At 44.6% G+C, this 15196-nt stretch overlaps 1 protein-coding gene, 1 non-coding gene and 1 pseudogene across 4 annotated transcripts; 1 reads left to right on the forward strand and 2 right to left on the reverse strand.

The window, feature by feature from the left end:
- Positions 1-2640: 2640 nt before the first annotated feature.
- On the reverse strand, positions 2641-3250 carry Apoo-ps2 (apolipoprotein O, pseudogene 2; annotated as a pseudogene).
- A 3445-nt stretch (positions 3251-6695) lies between these two features.
- Jagn1 (jagunal homolog 1) lies at positions 6696-11398 on the forward strand. 3 transcript variants are annotated; one of them, XM_063286616.1, is made up of 3 exons: positions 6768-6905; positions 7317-7496; positions 10433-11398. In XM_063286616.1, the coding sequence occupies exon 3, from the start codon at positions 10506-10508 to the stop codon at positions 10893-10895; it is 390 nt and encodes a 129-aa protein (XP_063142686.1). In that variant the 5' UTR covers positions 6768-6905; positions 7317-7496; positions 10433-10505; the 3' UTR covers positions 10896-11398. The 3 variants fall into 3 exon arrangements, with proteins under 3 accessions (XP_006237115.1, NP_001037737.1, XP_063142686.1); XM_006237053.5 differs by lacking the exon at positions 7317-7496 and having other exon boundaries at positions 6696-6912; positions 10433-10540; NM_001044272.1 differs by lacking the exon at positions 7317-7496 and having other exon boundaries at positions 6722-6905; positions 10433-11397.
- On the reverse strand, positions 10022-10212 carry LOC120102752 (U2 spliceosomal RNA). The gene has a single exon (XR_005504343.1). It is a non-coding gene; the product is annotated as a U2 spliceosomal RNA (small nuclear RNA).
- Positions 11399-15196: the final 3798 nt, after the last annotated feature.

A 15196-nucleotide genomic window follows, 5' to 3' on the forward strand; every position in this document is an offset into this window, starting at 1 on the left:
TGGTAGGAAAACAAATGTCTGGAGAACTGAATGGTCTATGGACCCAGAGAGGTGAGAAGAGCTGTATCCCAACAGGTGAGAAGACAATCGACTTTCCTGAGGGGAATGGGGGAAACGATGTCATCAGAGCACAAAGAAAGTCACATAGGCCTGTGGTAGAGGCAGGGGGATTAAGATCATCTCATCTACAGAGTAAGTGAGTTTTGGGCTAGCATGGGTTACATGAGACCCTGTCTCAAAAAAAAAAAAAAAAAAAAGGAAAAGATGTGGTGCAATAGATTTGAGATTGGAACATGAATAGATCAACCCTCAGACAGACAGCAGAGCCAGGAAAAAGTCCAAATGGAGTAGTTCCACAAGGAAGTTCTAGGCAAAGGGTCAGGCCCCTCCCTTTCACATTCACACCCCAAACCTTTATTAACCGTTCTATGTGTACTTGCTGTCTCTTGATAGATAGGCCAGAGGCTGACTCAGGGAGGCTGGCACATTATGTTTATCACAGGAGGCCCAGAGGTTAAAGAGAAAAAAAAGCAGAAAACCAGACTTCCTGCATGAACCACCAGCCCAAGGGGATACGTCCGAGTGCTTTGCGTGAAGACCCTTTGGGTCTCTTTGACATTAATCTGTCAATAAATATTCCTTGTATGTTCACATACCATCAGGCACTTGGGTCTCAGCTCTGGTCCCTGCCTTTGGAACTCACGTAGGGGAGGGAAAGCACCAAGTGCACCGTGGGAAGACCTCTCAAGACGCTTTAGGATAGAGAAGCACTGTGGCTGTAACTCAGCTGAAGGGACAACAGTGAATTATAAACATGGAAGGGCTCATTAATCCCAGTGCCTGGAAGGCAGAGGCAGGGGGATCTCTGGGAGTAAAGGCCTAGCTCAGTCTACAGACTTGAGTTCCAGAGTTATGTAGAGAGACCCTGTAGCTCTACAAAGAGAAGGAAGGAAGGAAGGAAGGAAGGAAGGAAGGAAGGAAGGAAGGAAGAAAGAAAGAAAGAAAGAAAGAGGGAGGGGGAGGGGGCAAGGGGGAGGGAAGGGGAAGGAGGAGGAAGGGAAAGGGAAGGAAAGGGAAGGAAAGGAAGGGAAGAGAAGAAAGGAAGGGGGAGAGAGAGAGAGAGAGAGAGAGAGAGAGAGAGAGAGAGAGATGCAATCACTCACAGTTAAAACAGGGTTGCTTTACAGAGGACTTAGTTTTGGTTCGTAGCACCCACCACATAGTGGTTCACAACTGTCTGTAATTCCAGTTCCATTGGATCTGACACCTTCTTCTGTCCTCTTTGGGTACCAGGCATCCACATGGTGCACGTGTATATATACAAGCAAAACATTAACAAAATAATAAATCACATTTTAAAAGCTTGATACATTCAACTGTTCTTCACTGGGACAGAGAGATGGGTCAGCAATTGCTGCTCTTCCAGAGAACTGGAGTAGGGTTCTCAGCACCAACTGAAGGCAGCTTATGACCATTTGTAAGTCTAGCTCCAACCTCTTCTTGGGCTTCCACAGCTATCCACACACATGTATACACACAGGCACACATGCACACACTGGTGCGTGTGTATATTCTTCATGCTAACTTTATGATACTATGAGCAAAATCAAAGACCCAAGAAGCTAGGTACAGTGGCACATGCCTTAGTTCCAATCTTTGGGAGGCTAAAGAGAATCAAAACAGGAAGTGAGGCCAACTTGAAGAGCATCATGAGATTCTAACTCTCCCCAACCTTCCTCCCTCTCTCTCCTTTTCCCCCAATCTACATATGTTCAGAAAACAAACAACAGGATAGAAATATGAAGAATGAATAAAAACACAAACCAAAGAAGTACAAATTATGTTTGAACATATGAGATGATATTATCACAGAAATAGAATTGCAATTTTAAACCACGTATAGGACCCACCCCCCCACCAAATACAGGGCTGGAGAGATGGCTCAGTGTTTAAGAGCATCTGCTGTTGTTGCAAAGGGCCCAGGTTATACTATTTTGTTGAGACAGGGTCTCATTATGTAACTCTGGCTGTACTATGTAGACCAGGCTAGCCCTGCATGTATGTCTGTGCACCAGAGGTACGTCTAGTGTCAGAGGAGGATGCCAGAAGAAGCCATCAAATCCCCTGGAACTGGGGTTATAGATGGTGTGAACTACGGTGACAGGAATGGTGCTCTGGTTGTCTGCAAGAAGGGCTAATGCTCCTAACAGCTGGGACATCTCATCCAGACCCTGATACTTGTTTTAAGAAATTTGCTTTTTGTTTTGAATTAATAAATGTTGGAAAAATTGGAAAAATAGTGAGAATCTCCATCCTTACTATTTATTCATTTTATGTTATTATCTTATTTTATTTCTTGTTTGAATCCAGATTTTAATTATGTACCTAAATAATGATCTGAGAAGGAGGAGTTCTAAGGCCTGTATTTTATTTTCATGGAAGGATTCCAGAGTAGTTGGCTTGTACTATGCCATCACCCAAAATAGTAAAAAAGGCTTAGTCTTGTTTTTCCTGAAGAAGAAAGCTAGCTTACTATATCCAATGCTGACTCTGCTCTTTGTCTGTAGAAATACTGATTTACCATCTGGAGCTCCCAATGTTTGCCTATAACTGACTTAAATGGGCAAAGCATGGAGTTTTCTATCTATTTCCAGGTAAATTCTTTGCATTTGCTGGCTTCTGAAATTCGTCCTTTCACAAATCTACAACTATGCACCCTCGTAATCCCCCGCCATATAACTTCTCCCACTGACCTGAGCAAAGATGAAGGCTTTTCATGGATAACAGATAGAGACGCCTAATCCCACAAAATTAAAAAAAAAAAAGAGTATACACCAGCTTCTTTATTTTTGAACCTCTAGCAAAAGTGAGTTCAACAAACCCAGCAAAACCAATAACAATGAGTCTTGGGGGAAATCCAGGAATCCAGGAGGCATTTTGGGGATGCACAAAGTTGTCTAATCCCCACCAGATGTAGGTTTCCACCTTGGGGTTTAGTTTGGGAGCATGTTTCCTGACAACAACTTGTATATGGCTCACAATGATGCTAGAGTTGTGAGATGGCTTCTTCAAGTTGAGTCCTTGGACTCTCCTTACATTTATCTCCCCCAGGAACTGAGTAAACTGAAAGCTTATCGACCTTCACGTAATTTTTGTGATGTGAGTTCTTTTGGAGTGCTGCATAGACTCTGAAGGTGAGGAGGCTCAGGCTGTGCTGGGGACAGCATACGATGACAGGGACTGCCAGCAGTAGGCTGGGATGGAGACATCTCAGAAGTCCACAGCCCTTCTTGTTAAAAAAAAAAAAAAAAAAAGGGGTGGCCTCTAGGACCCTGAGAAGCAGGACACACACCCCTCCAGGGCACCTGCCATCTGAAATAAGAGGCTGCCTGCAGAAGGCCGGGATGGAGACATCTCAGTAGCCTGCAGCAGTTTTTTGTAAAAACTGGTTGTTCCCATTTCTCCTAACCTTAGCCCTGGACAACGGCTGCATAGATTTCATTTGTGCGTGACTGCCTTTCATTTGGCCTTGGTGTGCATAATTATTCTATTATATCTGACTTTCCTACTTCTTTCTCCTTCTGCTCTGGTGAATTCTGTGAAACTAGATGTTCCTTGATGTTATGATTCTTAAACAATTGGAAACTGAAGCACAGGGGCACAGCACAGCCCTAATGACCCAGGTGCATGCTGTGTGTTCTCATCTTGGAAACAATGTAAAAACTGCACAATAGTAGCTCCAGATTAATGCTTGACTTGCAAAGAAACTTTGAAGAAATTATTAGAAAATGAATTAGAGTCAACATTGGGACCCTAAGAAAAGAAAATGTTATTGAAACTAGGAATTAAGTTTTATATAACACCTGAGAGTGGTTCCTGGATAAGGAAGTATAGAATACATAAAATTATATACTAGTAAACTAAGTCAAAACACTGGGACTCTTATGAGAGTCATTGTGTGCAAGGAACAGAAAGCTAGCAGAACCACTGAGTTAAGGGTTAACTTGATTCTTTCTGCCTGGCGGCTTTGCCTATGTCACTTATCTTTAGAGCTTTAGAAAATGCAAGCAGCTGACCTCAGAGCTCTGAAGTATAATAAGTCAAAAGTTAAAGTTTAAATAATGATAAGTTTGCAATTATTATTATTTTGGTCACAGGCCTGGGAATGTGGGAAGTTTGAAACTTTGGGGAAACAATTATAGTTCTTAATTCTTTGTGGGATGTGCTTATTCTTTTGAGTCTGATTTGGCAATGATTATACAGTGTCTTTTTTCTACCTGCTTTTGGAGAATCAATAAAAGACTGGAGCAAGAGAAAGGCTAGAGAGCAAATGAGGGAGCAAATGAGAGAGTGAGTGAGAGAGCATGTGTGAGCATGTGTGAGCGTGTGTGAGCATGTGTGAGCGTGTGTGAGCGTGTGTGTGCGTGTAAGGAACAAGTGGAAAGTGAGTGGAGAGAGAATGAAGTGTTCATGAGATTGTGTGTGTGTGTGTGTGTGTGTGTGTGAGAGAGAGAGAGAGAGAGAGAGAGCATGAGAAGAGCATGTGAAGAGAGAATGTGAGGTGTGTATGAAGATTATGTGTGTGAGTGAGAGGACAGTACATGTGGTGTGTGTGAGATATGTGTGAGGTGTGTATGAAGAGTGTGTGTGAGAATGAAAGGGTAATGAACAGAGGTGTACGTGAGTGTGAGTTCGAGAAACGAAAAGTGCAAAGAAGAAAAGCAGAGTGTGGAAGAGAATGCAGAGTGTGTGCAGCCTCAAGCTGCAGGCGAGCGAGCAAGAAAGAAAGAGGAGAGAGAGAGAGAGAGAGAGAGAGAGAGAGAGAGAGAGAGAAACTGTACCCAGAGTAGTCTGTGTATATTTATTATGCGCCTTCCAGATATCGCTGCTTCCAGTTGAGAACTCTGATCCTGTGTCGAGGCTGGACCCCAGCAAGGCTGAGTTCAGCTCTCAAGCCAGTGGATTATTTCTTGTTTCTGCTGCTGACATAGACTTCATCTTTATGCCCTCCAGCCCATTCTCCATACGGCAATTAGATAAGACTGACCTCAAACTCATACTTCAACTTCCCAAGGGCGGTGACCACAGGCATACACTCCTATGCAGTACAGCCATTGGTTTGTCTTAAAAAATTAATTTAAAAAATCTTGGGTGTGTTATGGGTATTTGGCCTGGGTATAGGTCTGTGTACCATATGTATGCAGTGCCCACCTAGGCCAGAAGAGGGTGCCAGAGACTCTGGAACTGGAGTTTCAGTCAGTTGTGAGCTGTGGATGTTAGGAGCCAAACCCTAAAGGGTCGAAGGCTAAGAGGTTAAGAGTGGTTCTTGAAAGGGATCTGAGTTGGATTTCCAGAGCCTACATGGTAGTTCCCAACAAGAGCTCCAGTTCCAGGGCATTTGGGGATTTGACGCCCTTTCCTGGCTTCCTCTGGCACCAGACACGCATTTGGTGCTCAGAAACAAACACATCGGGCATGAAGAATACTCTGTGAGTTCAAGACTGGCTGGCCCACATAGTGAATTCCAGGACATAGTGAGGTCCTCTCTCAATAAAACAAACAATCTGGGTGGGTTCTTTGCAAGAACAGCAGGTGCTCTTAACACTGAGCCATCTCTCTCCAGCTATTTATTTGTTTGTTTGTTTATTTCATTTATTGACAATGTTCAATTCATTCATTCCTTCCTTCCTTCATTCATTCATTCATTGACAACGTTCAACATAGGCAAGGCTGGCCTCCAACTTCCTATGTAACCGAGGAGGAACTCCTCCTCTTCCTTCCTCCACCTTTCAAGTTGGGGAGATTATAAATGTTCACCGCCATCTTTGTTCCAGTTAGCTTAAGGCCCCAGGGTCTCAAACTGTGGATAACAGTGCAGGGAGGAAGAGATGCCTCTTTACTGCCTCAGCCTCTGAATGTTGCCTCTCAACATTGACCGCCCTGTACTTTTAGGTATATAACGTCTTTGCTCCGGATCCTAACCCGAAGGTTGTGTGCAGCTTCAGGAAGTGTTAAGTGTGCAACAAGTCACTGAGCAATTGGTCAAAGATGCCAAGTCGAGCTAGGCATGGCTTAATACTATAATCATGCCTTGGGAGATTGAAGCAAAAAGACTGTCAAGAGTTCGAAGCCAGCATGCGGCACATGAAACCCTGTCTCAAAGGAAAAAAAAAAAAAAACAAAAAAACAAAAAACTTAGGGTCTGGGCCAGCAGTTAAGAGCCTAATAGGGGTTGGGGATTTAGCTCAGTGGTAGAGCGCTTGCCTAGCAAGCGCAAGGCCCTGGGTTCTGTCCCCAGCTTCGAAAAAAAGAAAAAAAAAAGCCTAATAGATCTAGGTTCAAATCCCAGCACTCACATTATAGCTAACAAGACTATCCTACGTCCTCTTCCAGTCTCTGCGGGCACAAAAAAAAACACACGTGGTGCACCGACAAAACACCCATACACAAGTAATTTTTGAAATGCTTTATAATGAAGTTAAAGGGGGTTTGCTTGGGGGCATGGCTGATCGGCATTAGCGGCAAGGGGTTCGATTCCGCACGATGGCATCTCGGGTAGACCCGCGAGATATTTCTAGGGACTAAGTTAATTCTGCACTCGCTCTACTCTGGGAGATGCAAGAACATCCGAAAGACCAAGAACGCATGCGCGAAGAAACCACAGAGTCAGTCCTCCAGGGCTAGAGAGACCGGAAGTGCTCCCAGAGCTGCAGGCCGTGTGGTGGAAGCGGAGAGGAGGAGGCAGGAAAGCGGTTCTCTGGGAGCCTGGCTAGGTGTGAGCCAGAGGGTCGGCGTTAGGGCCTTAGGTTCTTCACGATGGCGTCTCGGGCAGGCCCACGAGCGGCCGGCACCGACGGCAGCGACTTTCAGCACCGGGAACGAGTCGCCATGCACTACCAAATGAGGTACGAGGTGAGACAGCCGTACCGAGGCCTTTCCCGGCGGAGCCTGCAGGTTCTGGGAAGCAACATCAGTGGTCCTCAAGCTGTCGCACTCCAGCCAGTTGTCGTGCACCCGTCAGGTCCCTGCTCTAGCGAACTCTGTTTTATTTCCAGGCTGGGAAAGCCCGGTTGGCCCGCCTTGGTTCGCCTTGTGTTTTGAGGGGATCCAGCTTGCACAGGCACATGGTTCCGTGTTGGACCCTCTCGGTGACCTTGGGGGACACCACTTTGCTTTTTCAAGTCGAAAAAAAGGTTCCACAGTAGAGTTCAGGCTGGCCTCGAACTCACATCCTTCCCCTTAGCCTCCTGAGTGCTGCTGGGTTTTCAGGAATGAACTTGGCCAGAAAACTACCTAACTTTTTTTTTTTTTTAAAGATTTATTTCATGTATGTGAGTACCCTGTCGCTGTCTTCAGACACACCAGAGGAGGACATCGGGTCCCCATTATAGATGGTTGTGAGCCACCATGTGATTGCTGGGAATTGAACTCAGGACCTTTGGAAGGGCAGTCAGTGATCTTAACCGCTGAGCCACCTCTCCAGTCCACTACTTAAGGTTTTTAAAGAAGATTCTTATTTTTAATTTCGTGTGTGTGTGTGTGTGTGTGTGTGTGTGTGTGTGTGTGTGTGTATGTGTGTATGTGTGTATGTGTGTATGTGTGTATGTGTATGTATGTATTTGTGCATATGAGAGCAACTGCTCGAAGAACCCAGTAGAGGGTGTTGGAACTGGAGTTACAATTACACATGGAGTTTTGAGCCCACCCGAGGTTGATGTTGAGAACCAAACACAGAAGGATGGCAAGCCATCTTTCTAACTACAGATCAGAAGTGATTTTGTAAACTAGAGTCTTGGTATGTAGTCCAGATCCCCCTCCATGGAGACCCCCTCTCTCCTGCAGGCTATTTCTTTTTTTTTTTTTTTTTTTTTTTTTTTTTTGGTTCTTTTTTTCGGAGCTGGGGACCGAACCCAGGGCCTTGCGCTTCCTTGGTAAGTGCTCTACCACTGAGCTAAATCCCCAGCCCCCAGCAGGCTATTTCTAATTGGACTCTCCATTTTAACATCTTCAGAGGGAGAAAAAAAAAATCTCATATCTTTTAGGTTTTGGTGTGTAAAGGCCCAGCATGGGAACTAACACATGGTAGCTGCTAAACTTGGGGCTGTTTGGGTGAGTGTGGATGGTAAAAGGTGGCCCTGTCCAACCTGAGTTTTAGGAATATGTCCATATAAGGGGATTTTTTACATCCTTTTATTTGTTTGATAAGTCCTTACTGGCTATCCATCATCATGTATTGTGTTAGACACTGAGGCTGTGCCAGTTTTCAAAACTAGACCTTGTTATTTGGTTTTATGTTATACTTTTCAATAAAGGTTTTGTTTTTTAAAATCTTAAGCACTAGGAGAACCAGGAATGTTAATCACACACGTTGTCTCTTCAGAGGGAGAGAGGTATAACTTGTTTCCTTGTAACCTTTGCACTGTGTGGCTAAGACCATACCAGATACCATACTGTTATCAGGAGGTTATCAATCTGTAGACCCCTTTCTTTCTTTCCTTCCTTCCCTCCCTTCATCCCTCCCTCCCTCCTTCCCCTTCCCCATCCCCTCTGTCTCCAAAGTGATAGGATTAAAGGCAAGTGTCACCACCACCTGTAGACCCCATCTTTATGGAAGATGTCACAAATACTTTACAAAGTTTCAATGTAGTCATGTCTTAGGCTTATTGTGCACATAGGATTGAGTTAATTGTCTTGAGGCCAGCTCTGACAGTGTGTTCTGTGATCCAAGGTGGGAACGTGGGTTCGGCAATGAAATACAGCAGGCACACACTCCCATGCTTGGTATCTTTACATCTATACATACACATTCATACATTCGGTAGATGAAGCAAATCTCCAGCAACTCACCACAGCCTATACATCCTAGCAAAATCTTCCAAGCGGCACAAGAATCACAACGTGGTTACATTCTATTTTACTTTAAGTGAACAATTACAATAAGTATATGTTAAGTAAAGTTTCCCAAATATCTTCACGTGATCAAATGTTTTATGTATTATGGGTGAAAAAACCAAATTCTTCCTAAGAACCCACATATAGTAACTAAGAGTACTTGCTGTTCTGTCAGAGGACCTAAATTCAGTTCCTAGCACTCACATCAGAAGGCTTACAACCTTCTGTAACTCCAGTTCCAGGGCTTCTGATGCCTTCTTCTGACCTCTGACAGCATTGGTGCAGATGTGGTGCACACATACACATAAACTTTTTAAAGAGAAAAAGCCAAACTGGATCCTGCCTTGAAGGAGCTTGAATGACAGAGTAAATTTTTTTTTTTTTTTTTTTTTTGCCTTACCTCCCACATTTCCTAAGATGAATTAATTTTTTTCCTTAAATCCATTGAATCTTTCAGCTGGTTCTTTGCCTCTGTCTGTACAGAAGAATGACAAGCTCTTTGGACCCTTCTTTCTCAACTTTAGGCCCTTCCTATTGGGGAACTCCTAACCCAAGGTCTCGTTGTCACTGCATACCTAGCTAGAGGAGACACCTTGCTCTTGAGACTGAGGATACGAGTGAGACCTAGGGAATTAAGACAGCTATTTCACATGACAGCTGTAGCTGGAGAAATATGGGGAGCCTGAACTGTGCTCCTTGTTGCCTCAAGGCCTCCTCACCTTTGTTTCTGTGATGCAATGCTGTCATTTCAACCACTGGTGAGAATTGTCATGGCTCGGTGAAATGGTGTCTTGTTATGTGGTTCAGGCCAACCTCTAATTTGGCATCTCCTGCCTCAGCCTTGCAGGTGCCACTGCTGTTCCTCAGTCTTGAAGTGTACTCGAATAGACTTTGAAGTTAATCTGTTACTGCCTCTCCCATGTGTCTTGCCACTTGAGTTCTTGAAAGACAAATACATAAATTGCGTGTTTTTGCCTCGATTTCCTTCATCTGGAAGCTGAAGTAGCTTTCTCCTTTACATAGATAGCTTTCTCTGGCATTCCATCCTATACTCCATTGTTGTTTGTTCTTTTTGTTGTTGGTTGTTCCCTTCATTTTAAGCCTTTTATTTAACCAACATTATTCCCTGGAGGGGTACACCATTCCTGGAGATACTGCAGTACCAGGTCAGTGCATGGAGTGGATGGAGCAAGCTTGTATTCCAGCCCCTAGTTCCAAAAACCCATTTACTATATTGTCCTCGGATAGAGGACATATCAGATATTAAACTGATAAGAACAGATATTACACTTGATCTTAGCCAAGAGGCAGGGAAGTGATTTTACATTGTTTACTCCCTAGGATATCTTGGGCTTATAAGTATTTACTTGAGCTTTATATTTCATTTCCTAATTATTTTCTTCTCCATCCCTTGTACCCAGCCTGTCAGAGGCTGTGTCATTCACATTGTGTCTGTGTGTCCTATACACATGGCAGGAATACAGTTGGTGGTCAGAGCACTTTAAATGAAAATTGCCTCTCCCTTTGCTCTGCCTTACAGTGTGACCCTCAAGTACGAAATCAAGAAGCTGATCTACGTGCATCTCGTCATATGGCTGCTGTTGGTTGCCAAGATGAGTGTGGGACACCTGAGGCTCTTGTCACATGACCAGGTGGCCATGCCCTATCAGTGGGAATATCCGTATTTGTTGAGCATTGTGCCCTCTGTCTTGGGTCTTCTCTCCTTCCCTCGAAACAACATTAGCTACCTGGTGCTCTCTATGATCAGCATGGGGCTCTTCTCCATCGCTCCCCTCATTTATGGCAGCATGGAGATGTTCCCTGCGGCACAGCAGCTCTACCGCCATGGCAAGGCCTATCGCTTCCTGTTCGGTTTTTCCGCCGTCTCTGTCATGTACCTGGTGTTGGTACTGGCAGTCCAAGTTCATGCCTGGCAACTCTACTACAGCAAGAAACTCCTAGACTCTTGGTTCACCAGCACACAGGAGAAGAAACGTAAATGATGAAGCCTGCTTGATGAACTGCTATGGGGGTAGAACCTAGGGCTCCCACTGAGCAGGTGGAGGGGGCTGTTCAGAATCTCCACAGACTGGCATCTGTGATGTTGACACCCAGTGCACTCTAGGCTCAAAGCTTGGCCTAGAGTTCTCTCTCACCATCTGCTGAGGCGGCAAAGCTGTAGTATTTAATTTATTCTTGACTAGCTACAGCGGGGTAACCAGTGGCTGTGAAACGCTTTAACTGGTTGAACTTGAGGCCCTCTAGAGTTTGGGTTTTGCAGACTGAGCCTTACCTTGCCTTCTCTTGGTCATACTCCCTACTTCCGTGCATCACCTCCTCACCACCAATTACAAAAAGAAATCTGGAATAATCCATATGTCAAGTGGACTTCAACCCGTAGGTCACAGGGCAGGCAACATTTGGGAAGCTGCTCCCCTACAGGCTGTTCTGTTTACTGCAAACCATTTTAAATCAAGAACCTCAATAAAGTTAAGACTGTCCTGTGCCTTGTGTTGGAGATTTGGTTGATTTTTAGAGTTGTATTGTTTGAGAGGCAATAGATTTTTTTTTTCTTTTTTTCGGAGCTGGGGACCGAACCCAGGGCCTTGCGCTTGCTAGGCAAGCGCTCTACCACTGAGCTAAATCCCCAACCCCTTAGATGTTTCCTGAGAACTGTGGGACTGCCAGTGGAGATGGGAGCCAGGGTAAGGGTCTCAGTCAGCTGTAGCCTTCTAGCTTTTAGTTAGGTAAGAACTACCCTGGGGTGAGGGGCACTGGAGGGGTGGTTCAGGGACTTAAGAGCACTGGCTGCTTTTGCAAAGGACCCAGGTTTGGTTCTCAGCACCATATGGTGGCTCAAAACCATTTGTAACTACTATCCCAAGGGATTTGATGCCCTCTTCCTGCCTCTGAAGATACCTGATGGGCATGAGATATTAAGACAAACTTGCAGGAAGATACACATATACAGAAAATAACACAATTTATCCCTGGCTGTCCTGGATCCCACTGTGTAGAACAGACTGAGCACAAACACACAAACTCTTGCTTTGCCTGCCTAATATAGGATCAAAAGTTTAGTCCTCTATCTGTCTAAAACCGTACAATAGTACCCAACATAGTTTTTAAGAATCTGCTTGTGGGCTGGAGAGATGGCTCAGCGGTTAAGAGCACTGACTGCTCTTCCAGAGGTCCTGAGTTCAAATCCCAGCAACCACATGGTGGCTCACAACCATCTGTAATGGGATGCTCTCTTCTCGAGTGTCTGAAGAGAACTACAGTGTTCATATAAATAAAATAAATAAATATTTTTAAAAAAAAGAATCTGGGGGCTGGGGATTTAGCTCAGTGGTAGAGCGCTTACCTAGGAAGCGCAAGGCCCTGGGTTCGGACCCCAGCTCCGAAAAAAAAAAGAACCAAAAAAAAAAAAAAAAAAAAAGAATCTGCTTGTAGGGACTATATTAGTTCCCGCTGACTGATAACAAGGCAAAGTAAGAAGATCTCTGTTAGCGCTCTGTCCATGGTTCACTTGCCTACTTATTAGGAGCATAGCCCACAATGACCTTAAACTATACAGCTGGAGGTGACTTTGAACCTCTGATACTTTTGTCTCCTTTCTAAGTGCTGGGATTACAGGCATGAGCGTCATGCCTGGCTTACAGAATTACTAGTTCATATGTCTTCCATTCCCTTGCTCAGTACTCCGCACATTAGTGTTCACTCTGAGCTTACTGAACAGATTAACATGTCCTTTTAGAGGCCAAAGTCTATTTCACAGAGAACACAACTGGACCGATGCAGGAAGAAGTACATGGAAGGCCATGGACAAGGGAGTTTGCCCTGAGCTCAGCTGAGGCACACACTGCTAATTCTCAACTGAGATGCAAACATTTGTTAAAACTGGGGTGCAAATTATTAGTCAAAGCGCTAAAAACTATTTTTGGTCATTAAAATGGGGTTTTATATATAGTCTTTGAATACCTTGAAAACCAATTATGAAACTTGTCAACAATTTAAAAGTAGCTGTCAGTTTATGTTAGTTTTGTGCCTGGACTTGTGATTTTCTAGCTTCTTTCTATCAATTTTTTCCTGCCTCATGGTTGTGGTGTTCACAAATGAGGCCTCCTCTTGATGTAGTCAGAAGAACGGTGTTTTGGTTAGGTGACCCATGGAAGGCTGAGGCAAGAGGAATACTGTGACTTTGGTCAGCCTGAGCTACATAATTGAAACCAATCTCTAAAAACAAGGTTGATTAAAGTATGAATTAAAGTATCAACCACAGGGCTAAGAGCAGCCACCTGTCACACAGGTTGCTCTAAAGCTCCAATAGCTGTATTGTGAAGGCTTTCTACAAAGTTTTTAAAATTTTAAAATTTACTTTTCTATGCATAGGTGTTTTGCCAGCATGTATGTTTGTGTACCACTTGGGTTCCTGAAAAAGCCAGAAAAGGGCATTGTATCCGCTGAGGTTGGAGTTAGAGAACCACCATGTGGGTGCTGGGAACTAAACCCAAATCTTCTAGAAGAGCAGCCAGTAACCTACCCGCTGCAGCATCCTCCGGACCTTGTGAAGGCATTTTATGGACTCTACGGTGACATAAGTGGTGGTTGTCTGATCTTTACAAGCAAGACAGGAGAGTGAAGGAGTTGGGGAGACTCCTGAGAGATGCCCTAGACCCGAGAAAGGCTTGTGCTACCAGGAATTAGGCTGAGATTCTAGCTAGATATTTTACTATCTTTGTTGGTTTTATTACATTTTATTGCCATCCTAGGAACTAAGTAGAGCCTCATACTTATTAGGCAAGTGCTCCATCAACTCAGCCACATTCTTAGAGTCTGCCCTCCGTTTGACACTAGCTCAGACTGTCCTTATACTCAGCAGTCCTGGGCTTCTGTAGTGCTGGGATTAGGGCTGTTTCCACTTCCAGCTGAGCCTGTTTTTGATGAGAGACATGGGCATCGTGGACTCTCCCATGGCTGTGAGGCTGAAAGAAATGTGAATGAACTCCCTGCAACACAGAGGTCTACATATCAAGATGCCTTTCCTTGATGAGCAGTGCTGTGCTTGCCTCTCAGATTGGGAGTGTACCTGCTTTGGGAATAGTTTCCCTTTCCTTCTTTCCTTCTCTCCCCTCCTTTCCTCTCCTTCCTTCTCTCAGGTTCTCTTTATAGAATCCTCCTGCCTCTGTCACATAGGTATTTATCATTATGTCTAGCTAAGAATGATTTCTTAGAATGCTGGAAGTTGATTCCTTCTAAAAGAACATAAAGTATACTTCGAATTCTTGATTCATGTTGTCCTGGCCAGTGCCCTGACAGCAGGTACAGAGCCAGCAGACCTTAGGAAGTGGCCACTACAGGAAGATCCTGTAGCTGCTACTCATGTCCCATTCAAGTCCATGCGTAGGAAAGACTGACAAGAAAAATGGCTGCCAATTCCCCCCCCCCCGCCCTCCCCTCCCGTCCAATAGTATACTCTCACCAAGCGTGCATGCTTCAGGACTTGCCAAAACTTCCTGAGCCCCTGGCTTGGTTCCCAAATAAAGGTCATTAGGGCATGAAGTCTTGGCCAGCTGCTTCAGACACCTAAGAGCACAAGGCTTTGATGCTGACACCCTGCTGCCTTCACCCCATTGCCTCCATTCCAGCTACCTAAGTTCTAACTCTCCCTGTTGACAGTTGCCAATCTCCTCTCCTAGAACTATGCCCACCCATCCACCACTCACTGTGATTAGACTCCTTTCTGTTTCTGTGTTCTTTCCCGGTCTGGCTGCTTGCCCCTCTCTCATAGAAACTTTATTCATAGAAGCTTTATTCATAATAACCAGAAACTGGAAACAACCTAGATGTCCATCAACCGAAGAATGGATAAAGAGAATATGGTGAATTTACACAATGGAGTGTTAACTGCGCTGTTAAAAACAATGATGTCATGAAATTTGAGGGAAATGGATGGAACTACAAAAGACCATCCTGAATGAGGTAGCCCAGACCCAGAAAGACGAACATGGTATGGACTCATTTATAAATGGATATCCGCTGTAGAGTACAGGATAACCATGCTACGACCCACACACTAGGGGGCTAAGGAACAAGGGAGGCTCAAGGTAGGGGGCATGCGTGGGTCTCCCTGAGAAGGGAAAATAGAATATGTTTTGCCAGTGGACTTGGGTGGGTGGGGATGGAAACAAGAGGAATCAGCAGGGCGTAGGGATGGAGGGAGAGAATACTGGGAGAGATGACTGGAGTTTGGGGGGTGATGTGGAGCCTATTAGATAGAAACTCTGAAATCTACAAGAGTGAC

This window comes from Rattus norvegicus, chromosome 4, assembly GCF_036323735.1.
Source record: "Rattus norvegicus strain BN/NHsdMcwi chromosome 4, GRCr8, whole genome shotgun sequence".
NCBI lineage: Eukaryota > Metazoa > Chordata > Mammalia > Rodentia > Muridae > Rattus > Rattus norvegicus.

Coding starts and splice junctions, on each gene's coding strand:
- Jagn1 (NM_001044272.1), top strand. CDS start 6,817: ATGGCGTCTCGGGCAGGCCCACGAGCGGCCGGCACCGACGGCAGCGAC. Junction 6,906..10,432: donor GCCATGCACTACCAAATGAG/GTACGAGGTGAG, acceptor TCTGCCTTACAG/TGTGACCCTCAAGTACGAAA.